The 12,946-nt window shown below is 38.4% G+C and overlaps 2 protein-coding genes, 1 long non-coding RNA gene and 2 other non-coding genes across 5 annotated transcripts; all 5 read right to left on the bottom strand.

The window, feature by feature from the left end:
- Window positions 1–1,129: 1,129 nt before the first annotated feature.
- On the bottom strand, window positions 1,130–2,478 carry tnfrsf17 (TNF receptor superfamily member 17). Its single transcript, XM_030775108.1, has 3 exons — window positions 2,310–2,478; window positions 1,828–1,956; window positions 1,130–1,407 (listed from the first exon to the last, which is right to left on the bottom strand). Exons 1-3 carry the CDS (start codon window positions 2,476–2,478, stop codon window positions 1,130–1,132), a joined length of 576 nt encoding a protein of 191 aa, XP_030630968.1.
- A 758-nt stretch (window positions 2,479–3,236) lies between these two features.
- Window positions 3,237–4,616, bottom strand: LOC115812717 (uncharacterized). The gene is made up of 2 exons (XR_004025286.1): window positions 3,978–4,616; window positions 3,237–3,482 (listed from the first exon to the last, which is right to left on the bottom strand). It is a non-coding gene; the product is annotated as an uncharacterized LOC115812717 (long non-coding RNA).
- Window positions 4,617–7,921: 3,305 nt separating this feature from the next.
- On the bottom strand, window positions 7,922–11,801 carry rsl1d1 (ribosomal L1 domain containing 1). Its single transcript, XM_030774152.1, has 9 exons — window positions 11,756–11,801; window positions 11,092–11,228; window positions 10,564–10,702; window positions 9,963–10,111; window positions 9,550–9,651; window positions 9,171–9,264; window positions 8,871–8,996; window positions 8,448–8,630; window positions 7,922–8,270 (listed from the first exon to the last, which is right to left on the bottom strand). Exons 1-9 carry the CDS (start codon window positions 11,795–11,797, stop codon window positions 8,121–8,123), a joined length of 1,122 nt encoding a protein of 373 aa, XP_030630012.1. The 5' UTR covers window positions 11,798–11,801; the 3' UTR covers window positions 7,922–8,120.
- On the bottom strand, window positions 9,374–9,504 carry LOC115813460 (small nucleolar RNA SNORA55). Its single transcript, XR_004025325.1, has one exon. It is a non-coding gene; the product is annotated as a small nucleolar RNA SNORA55 (small nucleolar RNA).
- On the bottom strand, window positions 10,212–10,342 carry LOC115813458 (small nucleolar RNA SNORA55). Its single transcript, XR_004025324.1, has one exon. It is a non-coding gene; the product is annotated as a small nucleolar RNA SNORA55 (small nucleolar RNA).
- Window positions 11,802–12,946: the final 1,145 nt, after the last annotated feature.

Genomic DNA, 12,946 nt, shown 5'->3' with positions numbered 1-12,946 from the left:
ATTAAAGAGTGGTTATTGGAATTGGCTAATCTAAATACTGCAACGGTTGAAATTCATTCATTCATTTATTTTCTAAACCGCTTATGCTAATTATGAAATTGGTCATCTTTTTTTGTCCAATCCACTGTGAAGCACGCATGTTTACGAGAATTGGAACTCACTTAACGAAGGAGAAACTACCCAGCGCAGAATTTGTGAATAGGTAAAAACTCGTTAAATGTCTGTGTTCACTGTCTGTTGTACGTGAATGGCAGCAAGGCACCTTCAGAGACGTCCAGTGGCTCTTTGCAGCGTCACACGCAAAGCAACCACGTTTTTTAATCCTCGTGTTGTAAATCCCTCTCAAACTCCGAAAGGTCCTCTGTCTACATTTTCCCTTGAAAGTCCAAAATAATCAGTAACGCATAATGCAGGCCTACTGAAATCCAGCCCGAGCGATCTCCAGTGACCAAGAGACGATGACAGTCATATGGAAAAGTAAATATGTAATATTTACATGCAATATGACTCTGAGCAAATAAACAGGTCGACAAAAAAATCTGACCCGTGAACAAGACACTGTCTGGAAATGTGGCCCATTTGAATTTTTAACTGAATGGGCCTTGGCGAATGTAGTGTCACGTGCCATCTTTAACACTTCCAGGAGTTCATGCGTGTTAGGAAACTTCAGTCTGAACAACTGTGTTTTTGAAGTGGAGTTTGTGTTTATCGCAAGTGTGAAGCTAAAAATGTGACATTTATTGCAACAGCAGGATCAGCACTGATGCATAAGCTGCTCAGACAGCATACACAGTAAATGCTGTCATTACATGATTTATGCAAAACTGCACGTTGTCCTCACGGGTTACTTAATCTCCTGCCCCCAAAATCACTTAGCCAAAAACACAGTTGTCAGATCTTACCGAAATTTGCATAGCCAACATCTGAATATCCGGAACGTCCATTTGTTGTGAAGGGATACAGAATAAATAAGCTGTCAAAGCAAATATGCTGCATTCAGGGGTGGCTTGAGTTTTAACAAAAATATTTTATTGATAGTGGAAAAGTTATGATTTAACAGCAAAAGGAAAAAAAAAAATTAAAAAATACACTCGTTCAGGATCGTCTCTCTTCATCCTGTGGGAACAGCTCATTGTATGAAACCAGATCTCCAGATGTTTAAAGTCACGTCTTCTATGTGGCGTGCTGTACAATTATGAATTTGCACAGTCTTTGTGGTGACAAGAGCAGTGGTACCTTCCTCTGTTGAGGGAACAGGAAGGCTAGAATTGTAGTGAGTCTGAGCTGTTTCCTGTTCGGGGTCAGCTAGTCCGTTTTCAGTAGCAGCCGCCTCTGCCACCTCGGTTTGCTCGCTATCATCGCAGCTTCTTTCGCCCTCAGACGTTTCGACCGGCTCTTTGCATGGCACTGTGAGATAACATTGCAATGATTCAATAAGGTGTTGTTTGGTATTAAATGTTAGGCTGTAGAAGATATCTGGTGTTGTATGTGATCATTTCACACATGGTATATATTTTCCAATAGCAATATTTCTATGTATGAAGGAAATCATGACATCAGTCAATACAAGCTACTTACCCCTGAAATCAAATAATATGTCATAATAGATTGTGAATATCAGAATGTTCTTTTTCACTGATCATTACTAATTTATTCATTTTAAAATAATGTTACGTTCCCTTGTCAGACAGTGACAACAACACTACTCTTTTTTTTTTTCTTCATTGTTCTTATGTGCCCCAATATGAACATCTGTTCTGCTGTCACTATGTCTCACCATGTAATACTGTATGAATTCTGACAGTATTGTACCTGTGGGTTTGGGACGTTCCTGGCATGTCTTTTTGCGTAAGACCTGCACAATCACCGTCAGCGCAGAGAAGGCACATACAAACGCAAACAGCAGGACCAGTATCAGCTGAACATTATTGCTCTCTTGAGATTCGTTTGATGATGCTATGGAAAATATGAATGAGCGTCAGTTTTTGAAATGTGAAGTGCAAAACATGAATTTCACAGTAAATCACAGAAACAAAAAGTTGTGTTAGAGAAGACGCATAACCATGTATTTAAAAGCATTTGCTGTTTAAAAAAAAAAACTCTACAAGTCTTAACATTAATTTCAACATTTCAGCATAAATTATTCTTATTAATGTGTGTTTAAAACATTATTCAGACTCTTTATAACATGAAATCTACCATTTTTTTAAAATATTAAAAACCCTCTTGTTATTTTTAAACATTTTGACATAAAATTAACAAACCCCTCTTGTCGCGAGTAAAATTCTGACATAGAAAATGAAAGAAACACTTACATGAGGTACAGAAGGTTGTGCAAATGTGTGGTGGTGAATTACACCTGGTTGAGCAATGTTTACACTCTTCAACAAGTCCATCATAGTAGTAATCCGGGGCACATTTACACCAAACCGCAGTTAAAGGAACGGCGTGAAGTGAAAGCCATAAACGCAGAACCATCTTTCACTGACGTAGGTGGTCTAAGGCTTTTAGAGGTATGGGTGTTTTTTTTATATGCTCAGTATGTAAATAGCCTTTCGAGAAGGGGGATGTCCCTTTGCATTTGGGCAAAGTCACTATACTGAACACTGTTTTCATCATGACAGTCTCCTCTTTTGATGAGCTCATAATCTATCACAGGATTATATATAGTGTGCTGGAAGATTGTCACGCAATATTAAAAAAAAAGGAAAGGATGCTTTCAGCTTTGTCGTCTTTAAAGGCGTCATAATCTAGCTAATGTCTTTAAAAAAAAAAAAAGTTTGAAACACTATCTTTCATGTGATGACATCACAGCCTTTGAGGAAAACACCTCTTCAAAGGGATTTGAAGAGCTGTAATAAAGCGGTACACAATTTAAATGTGTTCCTACATGATTAATCTGGTTTCACCACATTGGGGAAGTTAGTTCTAAAGCAGTTCCATTTACCTAAGCCAGTCAGATGACTAGCCTACGTTGTCTAATTATGTCTTCATACGTTTTCTTATGAAGAGTCAAGGTTTTCTTTACTCATGTGTATGACTGTATGAGTAGAAATCCAACACAGTAAAAAACTGCAGGACCGAGCATGAAAGAAGTTCTCTCATTTTGGACAAACGGCACTATTTTCGCAGCCTGGGTACTGAATCATCGGTATTTAGAGGTACTTTATTCTTATTTATAAAGCTTTATTTTAAACAAGTCATTTACTTATGAATAATGAGAGACAAGATATATATTGCAAGTGTATATTGCATAATTTATCATGACAGAGTGGAGTCAGTAGAAATTTCATCATAAATGTTGAAACATCAGCAGAAATATAAATCAGACTACAATAGCTTAGTATCATAAATACAACAGGAAAATATATGCAGGATATTAAAGTTCATTTAACCACAAATATACAGCATCAACATTCCAATCAAGGGCTCTCTGGGCAGTAAGGTTGTGCCTTTCCAAGTAGACCTTCATCCTCAGGTCACTGTGGAGAAAGAAAGTGTTACAAGAAATTAAAAGCTAGTTAAGAGGTAATAAACATAAAAAAAAAAAAACAAATAAATAACAATAATAATAATTATTATTATTATTATAATAAAAAGTAGGCTTGTGCTCTTTAAGTTTAAATGAAGCTTTGAAAGCGTAAGCCAACTTTTTATTTTTATCTTTTTCAATGTTTCTAAGAGAGGAACACTGAGCTTGGTCCAAATTGTGCAAGAACATTATCTAAGAGATAAATCCTGTCGGGTCCTCTCCTAAACCAGTTGGAAAGATTTGGGAAGCAGTTGATAATTAACAACGCTGCAGATATTTTCCGTTACATGAAGCGTAATCACTTATGTTACAAGGTAAAAAAAAATGTGATACAGCTGTAACCTAAAATAGTCAAATTTGAATGTTTTAACAACAGCATGACTTTCCAGTTAGACAACTGTTTTAATGGGTTGATCTGTAAGGGATAGACTACAGCTGAGAGTACCTGAGAATCATATTGACAGAGGCTCCCGATTCAGGCTGTTTGGTGTCACTGAGGAGTGTGTGTTCACATAGGAAATGACAGAGATAGCAACAGGGGGTTGCTGTGTGGTCTCTTTTCTGGTTTTTGGCCAGGAGCTCTCTGCAAGACCATTGCCCCTGCTATTCCTTCTGAAAGACCGTGTGATTCCATTAGAAAGTCGGCTTGAAACCTTTCGCACGACACCAGAGAAGCCTCTGTTGATCTTTTTTATCCCCACATCGTCTTCCAGCTCTTCAGGTGGTACATCAATGTTGCCCGTATACCAGAATATCCACCAAATGAGACTCAAAAAGATGATGACGCCGCCCACGTAAATGAGAAAGTCGTGAAAGAAAACGTCCCAAAATATTCCAACCATGAGAATTAAAAATCCGAGAATGTCATGAGCCACAGCGAACCAAAAGGCGCATTTACATCGGCCAACTCCAACACGGCCATTCTCCATAACGAAGACAACTTTAAAATCGGTTTTCGGATTAAAAAGCCACTTCTACACTTTAGAGCCCTGTATGTCAATGCTCCCATAGGCTTGCACAACAGCCTGCTATTACTGAGAGAAACACATTGAGCTGTGACTTCAATAAAATGGTCAAAGGACAAGTGAAGTGAGTCAACCATTACTTCTGACCCATCTGACGCTCTCTATCTAATCTAATCTTAGACACTGCCCCCAAATATTGCTGTGTATTGACATGTGACGGCCTTCAGCCTTGAATAAAGCAACATTATGTGTCATAAACATATGAGGTACTTCATATGAACCAGAGTGAAAAATCTGCTATGAGCATATCTTAAAAATAACAATGTATAAGAAGTAAAAAAAAAATTACCATATATCTTCAGTTGTTAAACTGTACTTCACATTAAAAAGTATCACAAGGTTCAGGGCAAGTAGAAATGCATGATGCACTTGCAAAGCTTAGAGACACATTTTAATTAGAATTGTTACCATGACTGATTTGCCATTTCATTCTATATCAAACGATGTGGCGTGTGGCTTCAGGCCTTTCCGCTTTATTTTTTCCCTGATAATTGGTAACCAGACCAAACCAACCACAATAAACATCAGACCAACCGACAGACACACAGGCCTCACGTGCCTAATGTTTGATATATCTGTTATGTTCATGTGGTTAAGCATGGATAGCACAGCGCCTGTGCCTAATACCAACCCACCGATTACAATGATGAATATGGGTTTGTGGTAGTAAGTCCAGATGGCTGGTTGCATAGGTACAGGAACTTGTTCAAAGCTTTGCATAGTTTCCTCTATTTGAGGCACTTCTTTTTTTGTGGAACACATCCTTCTGGGAACAGGTCAACGGTTCAAATTTCTTCAGCCAAAAATTGAAAAGTGAACCTGTGCAAACCAATAGAGGGGCTTTTAAATGACAATATTTTAATGACTACTTTTTCTAAGCATGTATTGTTTATACTGTTAACAGCTGTACAGTACATATATCTGAATATATATATGTGTGTGTGCGTATGTAAATATACAGTTAGTCAATGAGCCAACATAGATTTTTATATGTGTTGTACTGACAATAAAAAGCAACCATTTAATCAAAACTTTTTACAAACACATGGAACCTTGTAACTTTAAAATAAACACATTGTCACAGGTTCAGAATATTTTAAAATACATATTTTACATGTTTATTGCAAACTGGGGCCCTTATCTGTTCATGTTCTTTGCCCATATTTCACTGTGATAGGCTAGAATTGCAATGTCCTGAGTTATCTTTTTTTTTTTTTTCCCAAACAAACATTACATTATCTTCATAGTGTCAGTCAGACAAATCCTCCAAACTGTGCATGACAGAGCAAGGCAGACAGAAGCCATTTTGGGGGAAGGGATAAACTGCTTGGAACTGGTATGTCTAATAAAATAAAAAACACACAGAACTGAACAGTTTAGAAGCTGAAAGAAGTGTTGTAGCAGAAGAAGAGTTTACAATAAATTGCTAGTGAATAATCCAAAAAAAAAGGGACCAATTTTTAGACACATTTTTAGAAATATTTTAGACTGTTTAGGACCAATTGAGCCATTAAAAAACTAATGCAGAGCTGGAAGGAGGGCTCAGACCAAACACGTTCTTTTGTACTTTGTGTACAATCAGTTACTTTCAGCATAAGTATGACTCTAAAACAAAGGGGAACAAAAGTAGAATGCTAGAGGGGTTGATCTACACACACAAAAAAGTGTGACGAAAGTTGGATGTTGCTGGTGAGTAACAGCGCCTTGCTATCTCGACAGAACTACGGCACAAATGGTGTGTAATGTCAAAAAGTGGAGGCAACAAACTTTCACAGCACTGTTCGAGACTTTCCCCTTTCTACGTGGACTCAAACTAGGACAATGAAGTACTGTAGCAATACTAATCTACTGACTTGAAAAGAGAGGACCATAGCGCCATAATACAGCCCATCCAACAATGTGCATCACATGGAGTTCTCCAAACAACTGGTTACAGATGAATACTTGAATATAGAGGCATGGTGCAGTAATAAAACAGTAAAGGAGAGCGAAGAGCTCATTGTCCAAACAATTCCCCTGTCATATAGTATATCAGTGCAACACATAAAAAAAAATCACTGTAGTCACCCTAAAGGGGATTTCCCTTTTAAGACATCCAGCATGACTAAGATTGTTCTGTTTCCAACAAAGGGCAAAACAGACAGATAGAGAGATATGTGGAGGGTAAAAAAAAATGTACATGCATAACTGCCTCAGTAAAAAGTATTGCTTTATGACTAGAACTGTATGTATGTAAATTTCTTGGCATTTCAATTATTTTTTGTTTCAAATGTTACTTTCTCAATGGATCAGACTACTTACTGAAACAAAAATGTTTCTAGCATTTACAGTAAGTTTTCATTATTCCCACTGGGTCAAAACTCATAATTACAGTGAAGACGTTAGTGTTATTTTACCATAACCTATTAAAGGACCCGTACTCACCAAGTCAGTCTTCTGTTCTTTCTGTCTCTGTTTAGGTGTGTAAGCTTTTAAACTGATGTATTTTCAGACTGTGTTGAGTCAGACACAGGGAGGGGCACTGCAGAGATGTATGACATGACTGAAACACTGCTGCCTCTAATTGTCATGTCTAATTCAAACCTTACAGGTACATCTCCAGCAACCCAAGATGTAGGCTATTAAGATTTCAGATGCAAGATGCTAGAATGCATTCAAGATTGGAAAGTACTATATACTATAGATGACTGACCCTTAATATTAAATACCACCCCCCCCTTAATTTTTTTCTTTATATTTTCTAGCCTGTCTTCAGCTCAAGAGAATATCTTTGCTTAAGGAAATGTAGTTTAGTGGAAATTACAGATCACAAATCGACTTTCTACAACAATACACGTTCAGGGAACCCTTAAAATTTTAGATTGAAATCATTTAAATCTGCAATTATCCAAACTCTTCACTCACAATATTTCCATGTATAACTGAGCCAAAAAAAGGGCTTTAATGTTTTTCAATTCCATCTTTTTTCTTCCATCACAAAAGTATTAAGTAATATTGAACTGACAATTAACTGGATGATTTCACAAACAGCACATCTCACAGACAGCACACTACTGTACTGGTTAAAGAAAATTCTGTCAACAGCAGCTGTGCAAAGCAGACAGCAGCTGTCCAGTGGCAGACAGTAGGTATTGTGTACATCAACAAAAGGCATGTAATGTGATCCAGTCCAGAGGATCCAGGATTACCTTCGCTGAGGTACAAACTTAATAGATCCTAAAAAGCTAACAGACTCCAACGTTATATTAGGATTAAAATAAGACACACTAGCAGGCAGGAAAAGAAGTATAGAATAGAAAAAAAAGAAGGAAAAAAAACAACAACTGTGCATTACAGGACAAATACAGTCAAGACATCCACAATCTTTCAATGTATACTTTTTACTTTACAAATGGATTTGTACAGAAAAATGTAGCACTTTCACAACATCACTGTCCAGTGGTGTTTCAGTTTCACATGGTCAATAAAGTAGCATCTTGGTGGTCATTGTATAAAACAAAGAATATAACAATAATAAGGGGAAACAGATCTCTTCTGACATTGCTTTTATAGAACGTCAAATTCTACTGTTTTGTTGGAACCTTTTTCTTCGGCTTCAGTCCAGTGGGTTTTGAGTCTTTTTTAGTTAACTTAAGTGATCCTTTTTTGTTCTTCAGTCCTCCTTTTTTCCCAGCAGGCTTTTGGGCTTTCCTCAGTCCTTTTTTGGACGTCACCTATGAAATCAAGCGTCATTTGACATTATATTTAGTTTCAACTGAACTTTCTGCGGCATAAAACAATAGATGCTCAAAGGCGACATTACGAAGCCAAACGTACGTCGTATGACATCGCTAGTTACGACTTTATGTACTTGAAATATCTCCGTCACGTGAAACAGATGCACCACTGACCTCAAGTTTGGCCTTTTTGCTTGGTGTCTCAATGGGCACCAGCTGTGGAATTTCTTCATCATCTTTTTCTTCCTCCTCTTTAATCTCTTCACTCTCAGCCTTGTTGCCCTCTTCATTCACAGTCTCGTCGCCCTCCTCACTTGCATCTGTCTTTGGCTTGTTCTGTTTCTTTCTTTTATTTTTCTAAGCATAATTAGAAATGAAAGACGATTACTTGTTAATTAAAGAAAATGGTGAACGCACACAGTGCCAACGCTGTTGCAACGCGTCCTCTTTATCGCACGAGTTCAGTTTGCACAACACAAATATTCAGAGTTGTCACAGAGACAAGCGAAGTTAAAAACTGGAAACAAAGCGAATCAGGGATAATATACACTACTCTTTTTTTTTCTTTTTTTTTTTGTATGGGCAGTGCAGTCTTACCTTGGCTAAAGCTGCCTTAGCCTGTCCCTGCTCCAGCACTGAGAGGTGACTCAGGTCAGAAGTGTAAATGGGGAGAGCCACAGAGGTCTGACTTTTCAAGTGGATGATTTTGATGTTCATTCCATTCTGGAGGGAAAAAAAAAAAAAAAAGTCATCACAAAATTTCAACCCAAAACACACACACACGCGCGCGCGCGCACACACACACACACAGCCCTACTCATTTGACAAGCAAACTTATTTACGTCAAGACTTATGACGATTTGTCCCCTCTAGTGTTGCATCTGAAGGTGAACTTACAGAGCGCATCTTTGATGAGATGGTCCTCACTGCAGTGATGATGTTCTCAACTATTTCCTCAGCTGTCATCCCTGAATGTGCTACGCGCACCGTGCTTCAAAACACAAACACAACACAGGTCAGGCAGCTAGACAGCGGTGTTGTTTCAATTAAAAAAAAAACATAAATACATACATAAATGCATAAATACATTTCGTAACATTGTCTGTCTCAAAGTTGTAGGGACAAGTTCCAATGGAGAAGGAGGCTTGTCTGGATACACTGTGAGTTGATGTAGCACTACGTTTGACCCACGTTCAACACTAAAGCCGAAGTACAGGGTTTGCTTGAGTGCTGTGTCATATATTCAAAAACAGGTCATACAAAGCGCCGGCCCCACCTGCAAGGCCCTTTCACGGATATTGTCATCGAGGTGCCCTGGATGAGTCGTTCCATATCCCGGGCCAGGTGTTTGCTCTCCAGGTCCACAGACAGAGGATTCCTGAGAGACGGAGAACAGATGACAACGATTGCAAAACCGACTGGTGGGTCCCAATATACTAATGATGCTTAGCTCTTAACAGGGTAACTTCGCATTTCCTGAATATCACCGTAGTTAGAGTTGAATTGAAATAAACTGCTCTTTGCATATTTTAATGCTTTTTTTTCACTGGTCAAAAATTAGTTTAGGGCCTGACACATAATAGAATGCTTCCTTAGGATGCAAAGAGACGAAATTACATAGAACGTGCACAGTATTTTGAAAAGATGATTCATGAATAGAGTTTAGAACACTTTGAATCATATCCTTACTTCTTTGTTTCATAGAAATGCTTCCCAATGTGAGAGGGTAACAGCCGAAGAATGCGTGCATCGGCCAGGAAGAGATCAAAGTTCTTCAACAGTCTCCTCTTCGCCTCAAACGGCTTGTATTCTGTCTTAAGGACTTTATAAGGAATCACCTGAAAGACAGAACGGGAATAAAACGCTTCATTTTTCAAAACATCAACATTAGGCTTACCTTGCTTATTTTAACAACCAAAACTGTCTGGAACATTGATTTATTGTGTCAAAGTTGTAGGGACAAGCTCCAACGAAAAGAAGACTCGTCTGGATATACTTTGAGTCGCTCTAGGCACAATCTTGACCCTTGTCCAGCTCTTGGGCTTATGGACAAGGGTTTGCTGAAGTGCCATAGTTCCACATGGAAATTTCATCGCGTGTACTGAACTCCCATAACCGAAAATTATTATTATAAGTTACAGTCTTGTTCAGTTGGAAGACACTCTTAATCCAGAAGAACTAGGCAAGGGGTTTTCTCCTCACTGATCACTGATCAGGCCGTTTACGCTTTATAAGAAGTGATCAGGAATCAGGACAGTTGCCGTGAGTGTGTCATGCAGATGGGGAATACCTCTGAGACATTCTTCACTCCCCTCTCTGTGAGCAGCTTCTTATAAAACCTTTCTGTCTGATCTGAGGTCATCTGGGGTTCGTCGCGAGTGAAGAGACATACCTCTCCTGACTCTTTTCGGATCCCGTGAGGCAAAGGACTGAAAGTGTACATGCAGATCAAAAATATCATTCATTCCTCAAGTGCATGCATGAAAACTCGCATAAACATCAAATATACAAACAACTGACCACAAACGTCCTAACTGGAACCTCCAAAGTCATTGGTACTTCAGTACTGAGAATTTTCAATGGTCATCCGGTGCAAGCACAAAACACCAATACAAGACTATGTTTTAATATATAGAGACAAGCATGTGCTTGATCACACTTTTATTCCTTGCCCTGTGGATCACCAAAGGGTATGTGCAAATTTCAGTGGATGAAAGAGTTTTATATATATATATAACTATGTGAAAATACCAGGTTGAGCATGTTTTACCGTCAGGCACAAGTGTAAATAACGCTATTTTTTATTCTTTAAACTTACATGCGAACGGTCTGTTTAACTTGGGGAATTTTCCATACTGTCAGGAGCAGAAATATGTGCTGATTGTCGTCCAGGAGACGGCGGCCAGATGAAGTGCTCTTCAGGTAAGCCTGCAATGCCTGTACAGCCTTTTTCACCTGCACCATTAGGTTAATGACAGTTGATTTTCCAAACGAATGTGATTTAAGTTCACGATAAATGAATACTCTCAATGGAATATTCTCAATTTTTACAGTCTAGACTAAATATATGTGGCACAGCGTCAATGAATCCTCATGCTCTGTTGTGTCTGCTTAGCTTTATCCTAAGGCAAACTTATAAGACAACTAGCAGCATCTCTACTGTGGCAAAGTAGAGCTACAGAAGTGAGCGGGTAAGACGACTCATACATCTTATTACTTGAATTAGACCAACACAAATCTAAATACATATTTGACGGGTCCCGGTGTTAATGTAACAGGGATCTTGCAAAACTAAGGGTAAAGTTAACTAGCCATCGCTAACTCAGCTAAAGCTACCTCGTGAAGTAGACTACTGGACTCCATGTAGCATCATACAAACTTTTATCCGTATGAGAAAATCCATGAACAACATGCAGACAAGTAACAAAATACAGAGAATATTTGCGACTTTTTTTGTGAAAAGAGAGGGTCATCTAACGTACCTGAGCCTGGTCCAACTCCACAACATGCGGCGTTTCGTCCATGATCTCTTCACGTGTAGCCACGAATTTGCGCATGCGCATACCGCAGAAATGACGTCGTACACGCTGCTTTTAAATCCCCCAACTTTATTTAACGGCTTATAAATAAGCTCAAAAATACATTGCAAGTTTGTTCATGCCTTTCTGTCTCGATGATACGACTAGACTAACTGTGTTTGCTGACGTTGGGTGTGTGTTTTTAAAAAGTAGTATTAATGTAAATCAACATCGCACTTTTTTGTTGTATAAATTCATGGTTAGGGCACCATTTTCTGTAACGTTGGTGCTCTGTGATGATTAAAAATTATGATGCAAACCCATTATATCACCACCAAAAGGAAAAAAAGACCAGAAGAAAACAGCTAAAATCAGCAGTTAGTAAGGAGCCTTTTACAGTTCCCACGTATATTCAAAGTATATGACATACTTATATTTGATACCAACCTAAACTAAGGTAACAGCTCCGCCAGATTCTTTCAAACTTTATGGACAGCAGTTTAGAGGTGTCTGAAATGTAGCTGTGTCATACACAGCACCATAAGATGCTTTCTGTAAGATGGCATTCACAAATGTTTCAGTCCGCTTCTCCACACGTTAAATGAAACACTCGTGAACAGTATATTATAAGGGAGCATGTGGCACAAGACTTGTATTTTATACTTGCATACACAGTGGAGCTTCAAGCCACATGTGTATGATGAAGGTGTTGGCAGGCAAAAGTTATTGAGGTTGCCCATCAAGAAAGTCCTAAGGAAGAACTAGAAGGGACAGATGCCCCAGTGAGATTGCAGTGTTCTGAATGGTTGACAGGACATGTCCTTTGGATGAAAAATTTGAATAAAGAAAAAATAAAATAAATATCTGGATAAAAACACAACGTAAAGGCTCCGTTCTTTCACAATTTATAACTTTATTGTCAAGGAAGTGTTGTCAACACACACCCCAAACAGGAGCGCGGTGAAGAGCTATTTGGTAAAGGGGATAACCAGAATTTATATCACAGTCATACTTGAATTGAATTTTTGTGTTTCTGATATATTTCTGCTTTTCATTAGTGTTGTTACATTCTGGTCACCGGTCGCATGATCGATCCTCCGTGTGTCTTTTCAAAAGACAGTTCGAATGACAATATATCTGAGAATAAAATTGCAT

This window comes from Chanos chanos, chromosome 5, assembly GCF_902362185.1.
Source record: "Chanos chanos chromosome 5, fChaCha1.1, whole genome shotgun sequence".
In the NCBI taxonomy this organism is placed as follows: Eukaryota; Metazoa; Chordata; class Actinopteri; order Gonorynchiformes; family Chanidae; genus Chanos; species Chanos chanos.
This window is presented reverse-complemented; position numbering and strand designations above follow the sequence as displayed.

Excerpts from the sequence above, each read along its gene's own strand:
- tnfrsf17 (XM_030775108.1), bottom strand. The coding sequence starts at position 2,478 with ATGGTTCTGCGTTTATGGCTTTCACTTCACGCCGTTCCTTTAACTGCG. Across the intron at positions 1,957-2,309 it reads CTTCTGTACCTCATGTAAGT|CATCATCAAACGAATCTCAA; the intron begins GTTTCTTTCATT and ends TATTTTCCATAG. Across the intron at positions 1,408-1,827 it reads CAAAAAGACATGCCAGGAAC|TGCCATGCAAAGAGCCGGTC; the intron begins GTCCCAAACCCA and ends GTTATCTCACAG.
- rsl1d1 (XM_030774152.1), bottom strand. The coding sequence starts at position 11,797 with ATGGACGAAACGCCGCATGTTGTGGAGTTGGACCAGGCTCAG. Across the intron at positions 9,652-9,962 it reads CATTTCTATGAAACAAAGAA|GAATCCTCTGTCTGTGGACC; the intron begins GTAAGGATATGA and ends TCCGTCTCTCAG. Across the intron at positions 9,265-9,549 it reads TCCGTGAAAGGGCCTTGCAG|CACGGTGCGCGTAGCACATT; the intron begins GTGGGGCCGGCG and ends TGTGTTTTGAAG.